At 44.6% G+C, this 15,086-nt stretch overlaps 1 protein-coding gene across 1 annotated transcript in view; it reads left to right on the top strand.

The window, feature by feature from the left end:
* The window catches only part of ANOS1 (anosmin 1), a 451,571-nt gene that overhangs the window by 394,604 nt on the left and 41,881 nt on the right, over positions 1 to 15,086 (top strand). The window contains exon 10 of the mRNA XM_078657674.1: positions 9,160 to 9,248. Coding sequence (XP_078513800.1) covers positions 9,160 to 9,248 — 89 coding nt within the window. The remainder of the gene's footprint in view (positions 1 to 9,159; positions 9,249 to 15,086) is intronic.

The raw sequence follows: 15,086 nt of genomic DNA, 5'->3' as shown, positions 1-15,086 counted from the left end.
CAGATTTTCCCGTATTAAGTTGGAGGAAGTTATCCCTCATCCAGCCAGCGATGACCGTCATACCCTTCTAAAACGTGGACTGAACATTGAAGTTGTTTTTGTCAAAGGAAGGTTTTAGCTGAGTATCATCAGCATAAGAGATTGGGCTAAATCCTAAATGCCTCAGTAATCCTGCTAAGGGAGTAACATATATGTTGAATAATGTGGGGTTTAAACAAGAGCCCTGAGGTACTCCCTTGGTCAGTCTTGTGGTTTTCAAGCGGAAAGGGCCCAAGTTAATTGTCTGAGTTCTAGCAGACAAGAAATTCGACAGCCATTTTATAGCGTTCCCTTGGAGGCTAATTTCCCTGAGTCCCTAAAGCAGAGACTGATGGGAAATTGTGTTGAAGGCTGCAGATAAGACAAGCAGCACAATAAGCACTGCTTGTCCATTGTCCAATACCATTCTGATGTTATCAGTAACTGCAACCAGAGCCAACTCTGTGGTGTGCCTGGGTCGAAAGCCCAACTAAGTTGGATCGAGGCAGTTCGAGGTTTCGACAAATTCAGACAGGTGTTTATTAATATGCTTTTCTAAGATCTTGCTCTGGAGAGGAAGCAGCGAGATAGGGCGGTAGTTGGATAAATCCTCCATGGCGCTTAAAGATTTTTCGGATGGGAATTATTTGTGCCGCCTTCCACTCGTGGGGAAGACAGCCTTCTTTCGTGGAGCAATTGAGGATAGAGCAAATGGGGGCAGCGAGTTGTTTGGAGAGCAGGAATGTGGTCTTAGCGGGAATAATATCTAGCTGAGAACCAGATTTAACTATCTTTAGTAGTGCCTCTACATCTTCGGGCTTGAGTGCAGAAAAGTTATCCAATGTCTGAGCATTCAATGTGGTCGTTAGATTGTCTATCTTGGTGTCTTGCTGGGTACGACCAGCTGAAATAATTTTATTATAAATAAATTCAATTTTCTGAGTGAAATGATTAGCTAAATTGTCACATAAGGCTTGGGATGGAGCTTCTTCATTGTCGCACGCCTTAGGATTAGTAAAAGATTTTAAGATCTGGCAGAGGGTCCTAGGGTATTCCCTGCCTGTTCAAGTTGCCGCGCAATGTGAGTTTTACAAGCGTTTTTTATATTTTTATAATGTTGAAACAGCGCCTGTTTATATTTTTCTTTGTCCTGTATATCGTTTGAGTGGCACCAGTATCGTTCCAGTTTTTTGCAGCGACTCTTTTCTGCCTGTAGATATGGGGAAAACAACACTGTCTGGGGGCGTCTGATAAGACGCGGGCCCTGTTTCAAGGGGGTTAAGTGATCAATGGTGGTTTTCATATTGGAATTAAAACAGGCCAGGCGCTCCTCCACACTTTCTAAGTCAGGGTTCTGAGGTGTTGACAGTATACCCTGGAAATGATCGGACGTGAGTTTATGCACCGCCTGTGTCACTATTTTAAAAGATCATGTTTTAGCTATTTGTTTATTTTCATTTTGAAGTGAGTAGCTTGAAAATGAATAGGCGAGAAAGCGATGGGTAAGAGAGATGACAGAAAACTTGTCCTTATAATGTAAATTCTGCAGGGGCGGCTCCTCCACTAAGGTGGAGGAGCATCGCCCCACTGCTCTCAGAGCAGGAAAAATAAAATAACGTCATTTTATTTTTCATAGGTACGGGGCTGGGTTAGGGCGGGGGGGAGGGAGGCACAGGGGGAGGAGATGTTCATGCACTTAAGCACGCATGACTATTTGGCCGGCCGTCTTGGGCGGGCTAAACAGTCATGAGCACTTTGCATGTTCTCCACCAGGTTGTAATGCACAGCCTGGTATGGAAAATGCACAGGCTCCCTGTCCTCGTCTGAGCCCTGAACCACCGTGCTCCGATCAATCAAAACCCTATATTGCAGGGTTGTGATTGGCTTAGAGAAGCCTGTGTGCTTCCTGCTTCCGGGACTCACCGGAGAAGCGGAGAGACGACAGTGAAGAGACAGCGGCTATAAGTAGGTAAGTGTTTTGTTTGTATTGCCCTACCTCCATCCCCCCGCCCACCACCCCCATTCCCTGCCAGCCGCTACTGAACTTCTGTACTATTTGTGAGAGCATAATTATGAAAATTTGCATTAATTATAATTCAGTGCCAAATTATGGATCTAGTTTATGGAATGTACATGGCTGCTTCTTAGAGTAAGGGAAAGCTCAAAATAGCGATGAGTAGCGGATTGAGGTGGACTGTAGCAAGGTGCTCAGTGGTTTCCAGCTGCAAGCCAAATCAGATGCCTCCATGTGTATCAGGGGTGTGAACACGAAGGGTGAGGCAATTTAACATTCCAACAGAGGGTTTTTGAGATTTCACAACTTTGTAACGTCTGGAAGCTGCAAAAGTTGTTAACATTGCACAACTTTGCCTGCAAGCAAATTTTACACTGAAAAAATGCTTTTGCAGGAGACTTTTCGGAAACAGGTGTTTTATTGAAGAATACTTAATGAAAAAAGTATTTTATCGCCCCCCTCAAAAAAAGAAAATCAGAACTTCTAACCTACTATTTTATTTTAAAAAGTTGTCATGTTTGTGAAGTTGGTTAAATTATAAACAAATAAGTCCAAGAGAAAAGCTGAAACTTGCTCCAAATATCTTATTAGAATCAAAAGGATGGCAAGCAGCTGTGGCTGTATTGGAAACGTTGGGTAATGTATGGGTGAAGAGATCGTAGGTCTACCCCTTGGGGAATCTACAGCTTTTAGAAAAAAACAGATCATGCAGCCAAGTATAGTTTCATATCAATATTCCAAACAATCTTTAGTCAAAGGAAACATGGACGAAAAACTCTGAAACCAAGAACCTGGACCAATTTATATCCTCTTCTGAGAAATCAACCCAACTCTAAAGCCTCCATTGAAGTGTTTAAGACGCCCCATTTCAAATGGGCTTGTTTAACTCATAGGGAACCCAACGGCGGCTCCTCTGATATGGTGGAGGACCATTGCCCCTCCGCTTGGGTACCTGGCAGCAGACAGAAATTGGAAAAACAAAATGATAATAAATACCTTTTATTATCATTTTTTTTCTTCCTGCTGCAGGTATCCAATTCTGAGTGGCGCCATGAGGAGTTCAGGTGGAATACTGCACACTGACTTCTATACCCATTCTCTTTCCTATTGGACCACTCTGGTCAACCTCTCCCTCTATCAAGGCTCCCTTCCTGTCTCCTTCAAAACTGGCCAGGTCACCCCTCTGCTTAAAAAAACCCACTGCTGATGTGAATGACCTCCACAACTTCCGCCCCATCACTAACCTACCCTTTCTTGCGAAGATCACAGAAAGATGTGTAGCAAAACAACTCTCTCATCATATCAAGGACAATGATCTTCTTGACAATTGTCAGTCCGGCTTCATCCAAAGCTGCAGCACTGAAACAGCCCTACTGCAAGTGGTTGATGACGCGCTGAGGATACTCGATTCGGGGGGGTTCTGTCTTCTAATTCTCCTTGACCTTTCTGCAGCCTTTGACACTGTCAATCACAACACCCTCCTCAATATTCTTCAACAGAGAATGGGCATGGAGGGCACTGTGCTTAAATGGTTTGCATCCTTCCTCTCTGACAGATCCCAAATGATCAAAATAGCGAACAGTCTTTCATCTCCTATGGCGGTAGGTCAAGGTGTTCCTCGAGGCTCTATACTTGCAGCCACATTGTTCAATCTCTATTTGGAACCACTGGGAAATCTCCTAAGTAAATCTGGGGTCCACTATCATCTCTACGCAGACGACACTCAAATCTACCTCAAGGTTGCCTCCACTCATGATCTCTCCGTCCTAAGCTCTACTTTGGACTCCATTCAAAACTGGATGTCAACACATCAACTGATTCTGAATCCCTCCAAAACTGAATTCCTCCACCCCTCCACCTCACTTTCTCCTCCCCCGGTTCAATCATGGATGGACCAGATGAATCTACTGAACAATAAACCCATCATTGTGGACAGCGCAAAATCCCTTGGTGTCATACTCGACACAAAACTCAATCTACTCTCCCACATTAATTCAATTGCAAAGTCTGCTCGATACCAACTGCGCCTTCTTTGGGGGATTTGTCGCTTCTTCCCGGAGCATGACCTTAAAACCCTAGTCCAATCGCTGGTCCTCTCCAGACTGGACTACTACAATTGTCTTCTTACTGGCCTCCCCAAATCCCACCTGTCCCCCCTTAAGTCTGTTCTCCATTCAGCAGCTCGTTTCATTTATGGGGCCAAAAGAGCGACCACATCACACCCATGTTATCCACCCTCCATTGGCTTCCCATCGAGGCAAGGTCTATCTACAAGACTGCCTGCATCACCCACAAAGCCTTGCACTCCTCCTCTCCTCGCTATCTGGCGAATAAACTGAAACTCTCTGGAGGCTCTAGACCATCACGAAATGCGGAAAATCTACTGCTTGAACCTCCCACTTTCAAGAAGGAAAGATCGATGGCCCAATCCTTTTCAGGCAACGCAGTGAGAATCTGGAACTCACTTCTGCCTCAGCTCCGGACCACCACCTCCTCCCAGGCTTTCAAAACTGACCTCAAAGTTCTCCTCCTTCAAAGACACTTCCAAAGTTAATTCATGCCCTCTCTGTTATCTGAAGGAAGACTTTTTAGTAGAGTAAATTTCTATTCTCCATGACTATGGAAGTGCCTTCCCAGTGTGTTCTTGTGGTTTGAGAGTTTGCCATTTATTGCAGTATTACCCTTTTACCTGTGTTTGGTACTCTTTTGTAACATGCACACGTCACTTTTCTCTTGTAACACACTGTTTGCTACCTCCTTCATTTTGTTTGCTTTCGATACTTGCACAAGTGGCACCATTGCCTACGCAACGTTTGTTCTTGTGTTTGAGTGTCCTCCATTTATTGCAGTATTATACCTCTATTTGTACTTTGTACGCTTTTGTAACCTGCGCACATGTCACGTTTGCCTCATGTAATGCACCGTTTGCTACCTCTTGTATTTTGTTTGCTCACGATTGTCACTTTTGCCTCATGTAACTCAACGATTGCTTTTGTATTTTGTTCACTTGTAATGTTCTCTTGTATCAGTTCTGTTCCTATTGTAAAGTGCTCTGACACCTTCAGGTAAAGTCTGCGCTATATAAAAACGCATAAATAAATAAATAAATAAAACTGTAAAGAGCGTATGAGGGGTTGTCCGGCTGTTTAATACTGTCCAAACTGTCATGCGCACTTTCATATCTCTCCACCTGAGCTGTGTTATACAGCTGGGTGGAGTAGAGGCAGAGGCTCCTAGGCTCCAAACGAGTGTTAAAGAAGCCCGCTGAGGCCAATCATGGCTCTGCTCTCATGAGAGCAGCGTCTTGATTGGCGTCTAGGAGCCTGCTCAGTGGGCAGGGACCCCGAGAAGCAGATTCCCTAAACAGTGGCCGGCAGCGGAGCAGCAGGTAAGTATTTGCTTTACATTTATTTACTATATTCCCCCGGGCCCCACACCTCCCCCCCCCTCTTCACCCTGCCCTACCACTTGTTAAGAAAGTGAGCTGCTACTGGGAGAAACTCATTGGACACCCCCAAAACAAAAACAGACTAGAGCACATTAGTACTAACAGAGTTCAGTGACAAGAACCCAGCTTCTAATTCCACACCAGGGGTAGGACTCCTAAAACATCTGTCGGATCTATATCACTTTACCATCGGCTTGTACCACCTATAACTTTGAAGAATTAGGACTGGCCAAATGCGACATGCGGGCACTTCATAAAATTCCTTTAATTAATAAATAAATGAATCTCCAGGCTTTTCATTGCTCTTTCATGGTGTGTGGTTTCAGGAAAACAATGAACATATTAGCATATGTGTTATCAAGCAGACATTTTTCCATGTAAGCCTTTCTTTCCCTCAAATGTCTAATCACGCTTTCAATTTTTAACCAAATGCCATTTGTGCGAGCTTCAGAGCCTATTTATTTTCCCTTCAACATGTAATCCCTCTTTTCTTCTTCCAAATTGCTCAAAGCAACCCGCTGCTACATCAGCCTTAAAACCTTCAAAGGAGGCCTCTTTATTCTTGCAAACCGCGAACCTGCACTTGGCATGCGCAGCTCGAGCGTATTAAGTTAATTACTAATGAGAGATGTGTAATTTCACATCTAGGGTACATTGATAGATGAATAATAAATCCAAGGGAATGACAAACTGCATCTCCACCAAAGCAACGAGTTTCCTGTCTTAATTCCCCATTGCTTAAATATTTATGGGCGCTTTTTGCTGCGGTTGCGGAATACAGAATTCCCATACAGCATGGGTCGCGACGAGCAATTATGAGCAGCTCTGCCTCTCAGCCATGCAATCAGAGGATCTGAGACTCCCCACATCAAAGGGCGCAGAGAAAGCAGGGGGTACACTGAAAAATATACATTTTTAATTTGCCGTAGAAATTTGAATACCAGGGTGCCATGGACCCTAGCAGGTGATGGATTCGGGAACAAGCATCCAACAATATTTCTGTCATATGTGGCTCAGTGTCGCTTTACAACATGTATTTTGAAGATGCACTTCTCTACTGAGGCAAAATGGGTCTCGTTATTGTTCTCTATGGTAAAGTTCCAAGGTTGTTAGATTTAGAGATGATGAACACTTTGGGATCGATTCAAAAAGCCTATTTTCTGATGCTTGCCTCCACAAAGCAGAAGGAAAAGAAGTGCCTTTTGCACATATGCAAATTCACTAAATACATTTGCGTACCTGCAAGATGTGATTCAGAAAGACAAAACAGAAACTTCGTACTTGTATAGCCCACTTACACCCTGAGGCCTCTAGGCGTACACATACCGCTGTGGAACCCTTCCTGGCTTTTCCCTGTGAAGTGCCCACTCCTGGGCACCCCCAAGGTGAAGCCAGGCATCCCAGCGCTGTTGGGGCCATTGTGGAGATTAAGCAAGCTATTGCCCAGAGTTGCAGAGTGGGACCCATGATTGGATTAGGCACCGAGGCGAGAATTATCAGGTCCGAGGAAATTGAGCCCAAGACCCACCGAGGCAGGAATTGAATCCTGGTCCCAGACCTCTGCATCAGGGTCTGCCGCTCTAACCATTGAGCCACACTTCTGCACATTCACACGTGCACATTTTTCTAAGCTTGATAATTTGAATCCTATGTCCAACTTGTACTTGAAAGCATGGCCGATATGCTGGCATCGTTTCAGCCTCACAAATGGGCATTGTTCCTGCACACTTCCCCTTCCTGATTCGAGCCATGACCTGTTGCAGGACTCCCACAGGGGAAACAAACTGCCCTATGCCTGCAATTCAAGTGACATTACACCACAGGCTCGAGCACTGGTGTACTGAACTACATTTCCAATCCTAATTTAAGGGTTGTAATGTAATTCGTTCCACTTCCCTGGACTGGCCTTTAAGCATCATGCAGGAAAAGGTGCTCTATGACCCACAGTGCTACAGGAGTGTTGCGCCAACAGACATCACTGTGTATCATGGTAAGCAGTGAATAGTAAAGCACCGGCACGCGCATCATCCTTCGTTACATCCTTCGAAGCACATGGGCTTCAGGCGTGGTCCTTCGTACCTTATGCACGCAGGTCCCAGTGACGTAGCGTGGACGGTGCCACAGGGACGGTTCACCAGGGGCAAAATTCCGCGGGGCGCAACTTTTTTTTTTTAAGTTAAAATGATTTATTGAGGTTATAGAAACAATGTAAAACATCAGTACAAAATATTAGCAAGAATAGGAAAAATTGACAACTTGGAATATAAAAACAAAAGCAAAATGACATAATATCCTATATAAGAAAACTATACATAGTGAAAAGAGTATTTTGGCGAATTTTAACGTGAAGAGAAGAAAGAAAAGAAAAGGGAGAAAGGAGAAAATAAAAGAAAAGAAATCGTACTACAATTTATTTCTTTTAACATTTTGCATGAGGAAGTGCTAACGGTCCACGGGTTAGGAGGCGCAATACTTGCCTTGCCTCAGGTGCTGGCAGCCCATGCTATGCCGCTGGTGGGTCCCATTATGAATCAGTACCTGCTTTGAGACCAAGAGCACAAGAACATCTGCGAGTGACAAAATGCTCATCACAAACATGCAACGGCCTCCTTGTGAATCTACCCTAAAAGTCTTCTGGGTTACTTTTGTCAAAAGAAAGAAATTGTATGGTAAAATCATTTCGTACTCACAGAATCGTATAGTGTCTATGGAATGACCATGGGTTGCACATGCTCTATTAGTCCCTGAGTGTAGATTTATCAATGTCTTGTTGCTGCTCCGAAACCCAGTATTAGTGTGGGACGGTACCCAGTAGTATGTTAATGCCGACTATTGTGATCACTTTAAAAACATTTTTTTTTAATGATGAGGTATAGCCACGCCTAGCTTTGCAGTTTTCTTGATGCTAATGGCTCACTAAAGTTAACACTATACATTCATATGTCCTGCCTTCCAGTTGGTAACCACCAATCTAAGCAGTGTTCTATGGATTAACCTGGAAGACAAAGTATGGGAAAGCAAAAGGTTTTGCTAATTACATTTAGGGCCTTTAGTTTCCTGGTATTTATATTTGTGGGCAATTTCAGTCTGGATTTAACCATATTTTATTTGGTATCGGTGAGAAAACACATTTGCAATTAGTATATTTCCGTATATATTTGATACATGTCGCTACTACATGAATGACTGATGAGTTGTAATGCTGTAAGTACTCATTAATTGTAGAAACGTACAGTCGCATGAAAACAAGCTTTGGTATCTACACACGTGCACCGCCATCCAAGCCCCATTAGCAAAGAATCTTCATCATTTTCGACCCCTAACTAGTCAGTCCGAGACACTGGCCCTGTATTTATGACTTACAGCTGTTAGAATCAATCAAAAATTTACATATGTTCCTTTTTTATTCATACTTCTAAATAAATACGGGCTGGGCAATAGCTACTTTTATGTCTATATTTAGCTGCAAAAATCAATAAAATGGGAAAACTGGGAGCCTTAACAGCGCGTGCATGAATTTAAGAAGAGCTTGTCAGTGGTGAAGCTTGGAGCATGAAGAGGAGATGCTATTTTGTTGTTTCTTAAATTGAAAATATCGTCATCAGAATGCTGCAGAAAGCATCAGCAATAGATTCTGATATTCACAAACCATCTACCTTCTTCTTCTTTATTTGCTTAGATACCAATGGAGGGAGGTACCACGTTCAGTGGTTCCCAGAATCCTGTGCGAACAATGAGACCAAAGGAATTGAGAAAGCCCTGACACATGTAAGTTGCGAATTCTTACTACTGTAAATGCAGCCATGCCAGAAGATTGGACATATAGGCGGTGATCTGGTTCATTTGTGATGCACAAACTATATACACATGTATGGTATCTTGCAGTTGTATAGGACGCAATTGTCACATGTGTGGTATTCTATACACTGTAACTATCCGAAGTGCTTACAAGTCGACCTACCTGTTTGGTTAGTGATATGTTTAGTATTAGTATGATCCGCGTAGGAAGAGGTGGGTGTTGTCATGATGTCCTGCGTTGTTTGGTCAATTCGCAGTGAATGTGACACTGATGATATGAGTGTTGATGTTTGTAGCGGTGTATGAGATGATGTGCGTGCATTTCATGTGTTTGCACTATGCAGGACATGGACATAATCCATTTTCTTGGTTGTTCAGTATCCAAAAGCATCATCCTCGTTTGGTATTTGAAACTGCTTTAGAAAGTAAAGCATTGGGCTTTTTTTTTTTGTCTGTTGAATTCATTTTGTCTATAAGTTACACACGTCGTTCATAGCACAAGTGTAAAAAGCACACCAGTGCCTCCAAAATGTAGTCAAATGTAAGATATAAAATTGTTGGATGTTTGCATTCCCTCAGTTGTCATCTCCCGTCAGTGGGATTTTCTGGTACATTATTGTATTGTATTGATTTTATTTAATGTGTGGTCATCAGAACCTTATGGCCTTGTGGGACTTTTGACGAAAGGGCAAACGGTGGAATAGAGACATTTAGGTTGGAACTAGTCAGAATAAAATATTTCATTATCCAGATTTATTCTTTTGACTACTCAGTGCCAACAGACATCAGCAGACACTTACCCAGTGGCTGCTCCTCCGCTAAGGGAGAGGAGCGTCACCCCACTACTTTTTAGCGGTGAATTAAAGGAAATATAAAATGACAATAACTCAACGAAATTATCATTTTATCTTGTCGTGCTGTGGCAGCTTTGCAGGGCGGGGCTGCTCTGATGACAGGAGCAGGTGGAGTGGTGAGCACACTTTGTAAGTCGCCTTAAATGTTTGGCCGGCTGTCTCGGTCCGGCCAAACATTGATGCTCACTTTGTATGTTCTCCACAAAGACTGTATTGCAGTCCGGGTGGAGAAAATGTCCGGGGTCCCACTGCCTGTCTGAGCACGGAACCACGATGCTCCGACCAATCACAACACTGCAATGCAGTGTTCTGATTGGCGATGGGGAGCCTGGGTTTGCTTCCTGTTGCAGCCGGAACGAGGGACTACGGAGGAAAAATGCGGAAAGGAAGCATCAAAAAGGTGCGTTTTTTTTTTACAACTGCTTCCCCATGTGTCCCCCGCACCCTCCTGCCCCCGACACCCCACCCCGATCCATGTCGGCCGCCACTGCCATTATCAATAATTAACTTTAATGGAAGTCAGTCACTCTTGAAGAGTGCAGATGTTAAGTAGATGAATCCATATTAGAAATAGAAATGGGAAAAGTAAAACTACAAGTTCCAGAAGTTCTTATTGCTAAAATAAAGTGAATTGGCTGAAGATTATCCTGTTAACGTGGGACATTTTGGCAACTATTAACCCAGACAAAAAAAGATTCTGAGGTTGGCCAAAAGGCTTCATGTAAGTGTAAGTGTGGAACATATTTGCATAGGCTTAAGAGTCGTATGAATAGACCCGCTTTCTGGTCGGACGTGTGCTAGGGAGGTCAGACTGGGGGGGGGGGGGGAGAACCCCAGGTCCGGACTTGGAACCACAACTGACCCTGGCAAAGTGCTCGGCCGGCCCCCCACCCTCCCTCCCCACTCAAGGGGGGGGGGGTGTGGTGGCGAGGGGTGGGGGGGTGGCTGTGCAGCCGACCTCTTTGCCGGGGCCGGTTTTCGTCCGATTTTGGTACAGGGCCGATTTTGCAGCTATGCTGCAAAAACGGCCCTGTAACAAAAACGGCCGCCAGGGGCCCAAAACCGGCCCCCACCCGTGCGACGCACCAGGGGATTGCCCGGTGCCCGCTATGGCCAGACCGGCCCTAGAGAACTCACTGCACAAAAGCTGCTTGGGGACAATAATTGCAAGGGACTGCTGACGAACTGCTGTGGTCTCTGGCTTTCCCTAAGATTACCTCCAGAGGTCTCATAAGACTAGAGCCTTCTTGGGCTCGAGATGTCCCAATATGCAAAATAGCAAAAGCTGATAGGGTATCACGACAGGGTCAGGTTTGTGCTTAAATCCTGCGAAACACGTTAAAAACCTACAGCATTGAAGGAAAAAACAAAAGAATGGTAGTTGTATACAATACACGAATAAGGTATAGAATTAAATCTTGATGACGGATTATACTTTTCCGGTGTAAAATATCCTTGCATGCATTTCAATGCAAATACTGCATAGAAGGATGAATGATTTGCTAAACAGCCAAAAAGATACGGTGAGATAGAAAAACTCCTCTGGGCAGAATCATATCCCACTTTTTGTAGATTTTAAAGGATTGCTAACAGTATATATTGCAGGCATCTGTACTGTCGTACCAGGCCTAAAAAATGATAAACTGGAATGAAGCCCAGAGTAATTACGAGTGGCAGAGATTACTTCAAGCATTAGACCCACCGCTTTTTATTTTTTATCGTTCATAGTTTTTGTGCCAGCATTTTATTTTAAACTGACTCCAATTTGTGTAAAAAACACATCGATGTTGCATCCAGGTTTCCTGAAATAAATACCTCACGCCATTGGCAAAAGCTCCTGGCATTTCTGGCAATGCTCTTTTAAATTTTACTGCGCATAATTTTCATCTCTCCATTCCTTGCTCTTCTCGAGTAAACATGGCAGCCAAACTGATGCCGCGTTGCTTGCTCGGGTGCATTTTGCAAATCAGTAGCAAGGAATCCAAGTAAACTAGAAGCCTGGGCCGGAATCTCATTATCTGCTTGTGTATTTTATCCTCATCGGTGCTTCACAACGTACACGAAGACAAGCTTCATTGCTTCACTTCGGTTGGTGTCAGTATTTTCAAACTATGTAAATGGTTGTCTAAACACATCACAGTATTGAATCCACATTGGAAGCCACAGGATCGCAAAAAGCTGCCCATCCAATCAGAATCAGTGTAAATATGTGGTTCCTTTCAAAATCCAGCTCTTTACAAAACAAACAAATATATGTGTACAAATTTGTGCTCAGTAAAAATGTTTCTCTCTTCCTAACTAGCTGGACTACGAACTTGTTCACGAATTGAACTTTGTATTTTGTCTTGTTACTCAGCGTGAATGGGCTGATATCATGGGTATGCGTCGAGAAGCCTATAGCGCTTCACACGCTCAACAGCAGAATGAGCCATGTACATTATGTGACAATCATGAGTTCATTAAGGAGAATGGTCTTTTGATGAAAAAACATCTTGGGTCTTATTTTGATCTATAGCAGGCATCCATTGGACAGAAAACCAGAGGGAGCAAATGTTTTTGAGCATTGAGTCTTTTGTTATCCACCTCACCTGGGGCGTTGGTAGTTGTAAAGCTGAGACTAAGTGTCCTCTCATAGCTCTGGTGAAGCTCCCTTTCCGAAGCGAGGTGAGGTGGAAGATGGCCTGATAGAGATGGCTTGATGAAAGAGAATTGTCCATACCTATTCTTGGTGAATCTCACCTCAGTTGAGTGCAAAACCAAAAGTTGGACAACTCTCCAGTTACCAAGGAAATTCAAATGTGGTGCCATGTATGGGGGAGTATTGGTGACCACAACTGAATACTTCATAGAATCCTGATGGAGCCAGTTGCCATGGTGCCTGCCTCTGATGGCCCACCGCGTGGTAACGGAGAGAGCCTGATGATCAGTGTTGGCGTGGGGCCCTGGAGACACCAAAGGGGTGGGGCCTAGGAGGACCCTTGCTGAGTACTCACGATCTATAGGAAAAACAAATGAGAGAGCTAGGACCGTGAACGGGCCGTCCTTGTCCCTTGTCCCATGTCATTTGTTGTATGTCCTTTCTGAAAGTGGTTTGCCATGCATGTTGTGTTACATTACACCGAATGTGTCACTTCATCACATTCACACAAAAAAACAAAAAACAGCTCCACTTAAACCAGGTGTCGCATTACAGCTGAGTAGCATTCGGATACTCAGCTGGGAACCCGATGATGAAGCATGACACCAACCAGGTTGGCGTGTGAGGGTTCTTTGGACTGGTCCGTCCAAGTTGTTTTTTGATACTCACGATCTATAACCACTGGCTGGAGACAACCCCAGTACCGCCAGTGTCGTTAGTGTAACAGTAAAGTGGCTGTAGGAAGGTAGGATCTGACTGCATGGTTACCCCCACTTTTTGCCTGGTGTTTTGCTGTTTTTTGACTAGTCTGACTGGGATCTTGCTAATCAGGACCCCAACCTATCTGCTTTCTCCCTAAAATGGATGCATGTACTTTGGTACACTCCAGATTGGAACTGGGGTACCCTTATAAGTCCCTAGTATATGGTACCCATGTACCTAGGGCGTAGGTATCCCAGGGGCCTCACATGTGTTAAAGCATGTATTATTGCATGAGAGGCCATGCAAAATGGAAAAACTGCAACCTGTGTAAGCTGGTGCTTGCACCACTTACTTTAGATATAGGTTCACTATATCTATAGGTTACTACACTTAAAACGTCTAAGTCACTCCTATAGTGAGCCTTATCAATCCTGAAGGCAGGGTGCTGAGTTTTAAGTGAGAAGGTGCCCCTGCATAAGCAGAGGGCCTCTGCAGCCTTCGGAGACCATTGTCCCGGGTTGTCTGCTACTCAGGTAGACATATAGGTAGAGGTGAATTATAACTTTGCTGTAAATGCTATCTCGAAAACGGCTGCATAGAAGCATATCGTGTTTGGTATCAAACACCTTGGAATCATACCTCCACACCGGTAAACAGTGTGGGATGTATGATTCCACCCTTTTGAAGGAAGCTTTTCTGGGGTCACTGGTCTATCCGGTGCCAGCCTTCTCGACCCGTATTGCACAAAATGGATGCTGCCGACCAGAGACACATTTCTGCACTCCTGCTGCTGAGACAAGCTCAAGCAGAGGAAGGTAGCACAATAGGCATCCTGTCACAGGGAGGTGTGACCATCACCCAGACAGTATTAAGTGTATTGGGGCTGGGTGGGGGCACTCCAAGAGTGCCTGAAAGTCTGCACATGGGGCACATTTGGAGTCCCTGTGTATAGACCAGCTCAGACAAGGTCTGGGAACCATTGGCTCCTGCTCTGGTGGGAAACTGGACAAAGGACATGGGAGTAACCTCCCCTCTGTCCTGCCCTTCCCCTAGGAGGGTCCCCTGAATCTGCCCAACGCTCTCCTGTGGGTACTAAAGGGCTTACCTGGCTGTAGCTTTTACGTGGACAAGATTCTACAAGAAGAAACCACTGACCTTCGACCATCTGGACACTCTGGACTTCGCTGGACTTTGACTGGGCCTGACCTCATCCCCCTCTCCGTCCAAAGCTTTGTCTGTGCCCTTGCTCCCTACAGGCTCTGTGCAGGACCTGTGGTGCACTAAGGACAACTGAAGAATCTCCCTTGGGATAAAGGAGTCACTCCCCTGAATTCGCAGGCACCTCAACCCAACTGACCGGTCTGCTTTCCCTGAGCTCCCGTAGACTCTGATGTCTCCAGCAACACAGGAGATGGGTTACAAAAGTCCCTGAGGTCGATCTGTCCTCTCAGCAAGTTTGAGGCCAGTATCCCTCGTGGGGACTGCCTAACCCGAACCCCTGTGCACTGTGTCTATTTACAGTTGTATATGCTTGTTGGCAAATCCCGAGCTTGGGGATTGGACTCCGTGTAGTCCTGACCCTGAGCAAGATTTGCACTAAAGAACTCTGGCCTC

This window comes from Lissotriton helveticus, chromosome 8, assembly GCF_964261635.1.
Source record: "Lissotriton helveticus chromosome 8, aLisHel1.1, whole genome shotgun sequence".
In the NCBI taxonomy this organism is placed as follows: Eukaryota; Metazoa; Chordata; class Amphibia; order Caudata; family Salamandridae; genus Lissotriton; species Lissotriton helveticus.
This window is presented reverse-complemented; position numbering and strand designations above follow the sequence as displayed.